Here is a 6,000-nt window from a genome sequence, read left to right on the forward strand (position 1 = left end):
TGGTGGCAGGCCTCACTCCTCCTAAAGACTGTACCAAGGATCCCTTCCCAACGCGAACTGGTCTTTCAGTGAGCGTGCCGCTCGGCTGTGTTGAACTCTCCGGCAATTTCCTGACCGCTCTTTGGGCCGGTGCGCGCAGGAGGTTTGCCATGAGGTTGAGAATTTGGGTGAGATTCAGATGGTCCATGATCCTCTGGTCAAATCCCTCGTGGACAGTCAGGAGATGTGCGCTACAGAAGTTCAAAAGCCGCCTCATTTTGCGCTAATGCGGATCCGTGAGCAGAGTGGGATAGAATCACAGGGAGGAATCCCATCTCCGAGATTTGGGTGGCAGGCGGCTTTTAATTAGGCCGGAGGGCGATGGGTGGGAAGGACCCCCTCTGACTTTCCACCTCCACCCTGTTTAAATCTCTGGAGGGAAGGCCCAGGGATGACCACCTGCCCTGCTGCCAATTGAGAATGGACAATTAATGCCCATGCGTGGCCTTGTCATGTCTCTGCTAGTGTGAATCCAGCAATGGACCCAGGCTTTCCCAGGTGGGGAGCGCAACAGGCAAACCTGTGAACTCGCCTGTGGTCTGGGATCCAGCACGATCCTAGATCACAGCGTCGTACTGGGCGTAGCTGCCTGGCGAGGCTGGCATTCAGTGGAGTTGCTGCCCTCTAGTTGGGTGGGACTTCCACCCTCAGGGTCCTTGATCCTGGGGATGGCCTGACACATAGGCGCCTCCTTTGGCACTTTCTTTAGGAGGCCATTTGGCCCATCTTGGCCATGCCAGTCCGAGGACATCCAGGTGCTCCTACTAATCCCACCTTCCTGCACCCGGCCCATAGCCCTGTAGCTTACAGCACTTTGTTAGAGAGTTTAGGGTCTCTTCCTCCATCACCAACTTGGTCAGCGAATTCCAGCGGGGTGGGGGGAGGCCTGAAGATTCGCATTGGAGCAGTAACCAAAAGCTCGCTTAAACAGGTAGATCCTGATGAGTGCCTTAAAAGGATAGAGTGAAAAAAATGGTGAAATTTAGGGAGGGAATTCCGGACCTTCAACCTTAGGCACAGCACCAATGGTGGAATGATTGAAATCATGAATGTTCAAGGGGCCAGAATTTATTTTGTTTTATTTATTTGTTAATTTATTAGTGTCACAATTAGGCTTACTTTAATACTGTAATGAAGTTACTGTGAAAATCCGCTAGTTGCCACACTCTGGCACCTGTTCGGGTACACTGAGGGAGAATTTAGCACGGCACCCTAACCAGCACCTCTTTCAGACTGTGGGAGGAAACCGGAGCACCCGGAGGAAACCCACGCAGACACGGGGAGAACGTGCAGACTCTGCACAGGCAGTGACCCAAACCAGGAATCGAACCTGGGCCCCTGGCGCTGTGAGGCAGCAGTGCTAACCACTGTGCCACCGAATTAGAGGAATGTCGGTCTCCGGGAGGGTTGTGGGCTGGAGGAGATTACAGTGATTGGGAGGGGGTGAGGCTACTGAGAGATTTGGAAAAGAGGATGGGGTGGGGTGCTTGCTTGGTGGAAAGGGGTGGGGTGGGGGGGCGTTGAGGAAAGGCGGAGGATGAAAGGGGAAGAAAGTGCTTTTCTTAAAAAAAAACAAAATGTTTACAAATTTAATTTGTTGTTTCTTTCCCTCCCTGCCCCAACTGTAGACGAATATGTGGCATCTTCCTCCAGATCCCACAGCCTCGCTACCTCTTCTCCATCCCCTGCCTGTAACTCTTCAACAGCTTTACTCGAAACCCCTCGCATCCCCTCGACTCAAACCGCAACACAGATCCACCCAACAAAGTTGGTCATCAAACACGCTGGAGGCTCCCCGTCCGTCTCGTGGGCGAGGGACGGCGACGATGAGACTCTGCACACGAGAAGCCGGCCTCCTCCGATGAAGACGTACGAGGCGCGGAGCAGGATTGGCTTGAAGCTGAAAATCAAGCAGGAGGCGGGCCTGAGCAAGGTGGTCCACAACACGGCCCTTGACCCAGTCCACCAGGCCGTCACCACCAGCTCGGTAATCAAGAGCACAGAGTGCCCGGTGGTGACCAGCGTTGGCCAGATGAACGGAACTCTCGACCACGCAACACCCCCGCCAGCGGAGAGCAAACCACCTCGTAACGCCAACTATTGCAAGCTGCCGCCACGCAAGACATATCGGGACAATGTACAGTCGCTTTCGGCCAATCGAACTGCCACGAACCCATCCCAGGGTGGGCCTGTTAGGGAGGAGGACAGCAGGAGGAAATCCGTTTCCAAGTGCGAGGAAACTTCCAAAAGTGTCATTGCCACCTGCAAATCGGCGGAGAGTCCGAAGGTGAGGACTGGGAGAGGCAGAGCTGGGGAAAGTGCAAAGGTCTCGAACTTCACTAGGAAGACTCGAACCCACACGGACCTCCTGCCTCCCAAGTCGGAGGAGCCTCCCGGAGGGAGAGCCAACGATGGCGCCAGTGGACTCGCGATGAAGGAGCTGTCGGACGTTGAGGATGAGTTAATGCACGGCGCCATCAAGGCAGAACCTCCGGATGGCTCCTGGGAGCTGGCGCTCCCACCCGCCAAGCGGAGCAAGTCGGAGTCCTTCGACATGGACAATGCCAGTTTCTCCAGCGACAGCCCTCAGGACGACACGTTGACCGAGCATTTGCAGAGTGCTATTGACAGCATCCTGAACTTGAGACAGCCACAGTCTGCGTCGGTCGCCCAAACCCCGGTGTCGTCTCTGTACAACTCCTCAGAGATGAACTCTTCACCCTTTTCCCCTGCCCCCCATTCAGACAGTTATCTTGCACCCAATCACAATGGTGGCCTTGGCGCTAGAACTTACACTAGATGACTCAGTCTATCCAACGCGTATTTTTTTTTCCCCCCCCAATGTTGGTACGATGGCTGTAGATCCTGCCACACAGCTCATTAAAGAGATGGTATCCCTTTACGTGAGCCTACCATTGTGGTATTTTACAAACATTGCATCCGAAAACAATCTTGCTCAACGCATTCTTGATGCTTTACCGTTAGTGAACGATGCAGTGATAACCCTCCCAGTGTAATCTGTGATGAGATTGTTGAATCGAGCTTGTTGTTAACAGGTTTGGATGGAAGGGTGGTCGGGTTTGGAGCAGGCACAGTGAATGCCTTTTGGGGGGGCCCCTCTGTCCTTGCTCTCGTTGAGGCGGGGTGGGTGGGAAGGTGAAGCAATCGAAAGGTGCAGAACACGAGAGCTGGTTTGTGTTAAATTGAAATGACCAACCAGACCTATATACCTTAACCAAAAAAAAAGAAGAAATCCACATACACATGGTCTTTGAGTCTTCCTTGGAGTGTGCACAGTCCTTTCTGATTGTGGGAACATTCATATATGTTAATGGAGTCATAAGTGCCAGTACTTGCGGGAAATGTAGTTCTGCTCCTTCCTGTGGGGCCTTTCTTTTCTCCTGTTTCCACCCTGGGGAGGGGGGGTTGAATCGAGTTACAACTCTCTGGTTGTCCCTTGATTTCCACCCCTCCCCCCGACCCCTCCCTCTTCCCGCCCCAGTGCCATACTGACCCTTCTCATCAGCTGCAGGTGGAGGCAGTGATATCAAGCTGGCATCTGTGACTGTGTGCCAATGTTGCGTCGTTAGCCATGCTGCCCACCATCTTGATGTTTGAGCTATCACCCAGGATCCAGCGTGTGTGTTTCCCCTCAGTACGAGCTGCTAATCTCATTTAGATTTTAATTTCTTTTTCAAATAGTGTTCTGTAAGTTTCCTTCAACTCCAGCCTTCCTCAAATTCTCAGTTCTTTGATAAACGTCTGCCCCTTTACCCCTCCAGTCAACAGAACCACAGGCCTTGACGGAAAGATGGTTTGGTGCAATGACCTTTAAGTATTGGTTTTGGGTTTTGAGATCTGTAGGGAGCAACCTACCCTCATTATATTTGATTTACCTTTTGTGAGTACGCGCACTGTTTCTTTAATTCTGTGCCGCCCCCTTTTTTTTGTTTTGCCTGGCCATTTTGGACGAGCAAACCAGAGGGGCCAACTTGTGCCAGTCCTGTGAGGGGTACTGTTCGGTTACGGCTACACAAGTCGAGGGGTTGCTGGTAGGGTCTCTCTCTCTCTCGAACGTGAGCCTTCGAGAGATTCCCTGGTCACCTTGTTGGGGTTGCCAACTCTAGTTGGAGAAGTTCCCGGAGGCTTTGCTGGAGGACCTCATACTCTGATCAGCTGCTGACTTGCCCACCCTCTCCTCCTCCTCCTCCTCTCTCTCTCTCTCTACTCCCCTCCGCACTGCTCCCACTCTTCCTATTGATCATTTGATGCACCCTTCCTGATGTTTGCCACCTTCTATCAGCCACCTGGAACTCTCCATTGCTCAGATAGTTGGTTCACGATCAAGAATCAATCTGCCATATTTTCACCCAATCGCCAATACTTTTACAATCAATAAGTGGAAGTTTCCAAAGGATGGTGGTTGGGGGTGGGGTGTGGGATTATAATGTTATGATTTTTATTTTCTTCCCTGCTTTCTCCCAGCAACGTCCTGGAGATCAACTTTCCAATCCCTAGTGATCCCAGAAGGGATGGCAACCATAAACCACCCTCAGGTGGCACAGTGGTTAGCACTGCCGCCTCACAGCGCCAGGGACCTGGGTTCAATCCACGGCTTGGGTATGTGTGGAGTTTGTGCATTCTCCCCGTGTCTGCATGGGTTTCCTCTGGGCGCTCGGGTTTCCTCCCACAGTCCAAAGATGTGCAGGTTAGGTGGATGGGCCATGCCAAATTGCCCCTTAGTGTGCAAAGATGTGCAGGTTGGGTGGATCAGCCATGTTAAATTGCCCCTAAGTGTCATGGGGACTAGCGGTAAATAGATGGGATTATGGGGATAGGGCCCAAGTGGGATTGTGGTTGGTGCAGACTCGATGGGCCGAACGGTCTTCTGCGCTGTAAAATTCTGATTGTCCTCTTTCTTTGAAAGCTAAAATGAAACACAGAGATCTTGGAGGAAAGTAGATCTCAGAGAGCGGAGGTTTCACGAGTTACTGTTGTGATGGTCGCTCCTATCCACCTCTGCAGGTTTGGAACAGAGACAGACCCCAGTGTCCCCTAGTTGGAAAAGGTTTATCAAAAATCACCCATCCTGTACCCTCCGTTACATCAGAGAATGGCCAGGCACTGGGGTGGGACGAGAATGAATTCTACCAACTCCCAACTTGACTGCCGGAGTGAGGTTCACTGGTAGCAAATTGAGGGGGAGAGAGAGAGAGAGATGAACTGGGAAGTTGGACAAGAATAAATTAGAGTATTTTATATATCTATATATATATTTTTTATTACAAATTGTGTTCTCAACGGTTTGTTGGAGAAATAGGGCAGATCATGCATGAGTTGTTCAGTTATTTTCCGGGTTAGAATTGACCAGTTTACATTGAACGGTTGGTGGGCGTTCTAGCTTCAGGGGTGCGGCTGGCTGGGGTGGGAAAATTTCAGGATTTGGGGCCCCCCGCCGCCCCCCCCTCCACCGCAATTGAGTTTTTTTTGGAAACCCTAAAGTATTGGGCGATTGAGGGGGTGGGATATAGTGGAAGAATGATACTGTCCCGCTTCCTCTGAGGCGAGTCATTGCAACAAAACTTACGATTCAGGAGAGGTAATGGCCATTCTCCACATGTAGGTTCTGGGATGTGTGTGTGAGAGATTTTTTTAAAAAATAAAATTGTTTCCGTTAGGTGGGCACCACTGCCAATTCCAACAAATGTTGCCCATCCCTCATTGCCCTTGAGAACTGCATGGTTTGGAAGAGTGTGGTCAGTAAAAGTTGCCCTCTGATGTGCCCCATAGTAAGGAGGTTGACCGAGGGAAGTGAGCGCTGTCCGTGTCAATAGCATGAAATTTGATTTTTTTAAAAGGTGTGCAGGTTTCTGTAGCTCTTTGTGCTGGGAGTAATGCGGAAGAGCAGTAAGATAGAATTAGACAATGTGTCTTCAGGAGAGAGAGAGAGAGACACACACA

The 6,000-nt window shown here is 51.2% G+C and overlaps 1 protein-coding gene across 2 annotated transcripts in view; it reads left to right on the forward strand.

Moving 5' to 3' along the window:
- Nucleotides 1-5,487, forward strand: part of LOC145362179 (BRD4-interacting chromatin-remodeling complex-associated protein-like) — a 122,345-nt gene extending 116,858 nt beyond the window's left edge. For both annotated transcript variants that reach the window (XM_080218232.1, XM_080218233.1), the window contains one exon: nucleotides 1,668-5,487. In XM_080218232.1, coding sequence (XP_080074358.1) covers nucleotides 1,668-2,842 — 1,175 coding nt within the window. In that variant the 3' untranslated portion in view covers nucleotides 2,843-5,487. The remainder of the gene's footprint in view (nucleotides 1-1,667) is intronic.
- The last annotated feature ends 513 nt before the right edge of the window (nucleotides 5,488-6,000 follow it).

The sequence above is a fragment of the Carcharhinus amblyrhynchos genome, unplaced genomic scaffold (assembly GCF_965287045.1).
Source record: "Carcharhinus amblyrhynchos unplaced genomic scaffold, sCarAmb.v2.hapA scaffold_37, whole genome shotgun sequence".
Lineage (NCBI taxonomy): Eukaryota > Metazoa > Chordata > Chondrichthyes > Carcharhiniformes > Carcharhinidae > Carcharhinus > Carcharhinus amblyrhynchos.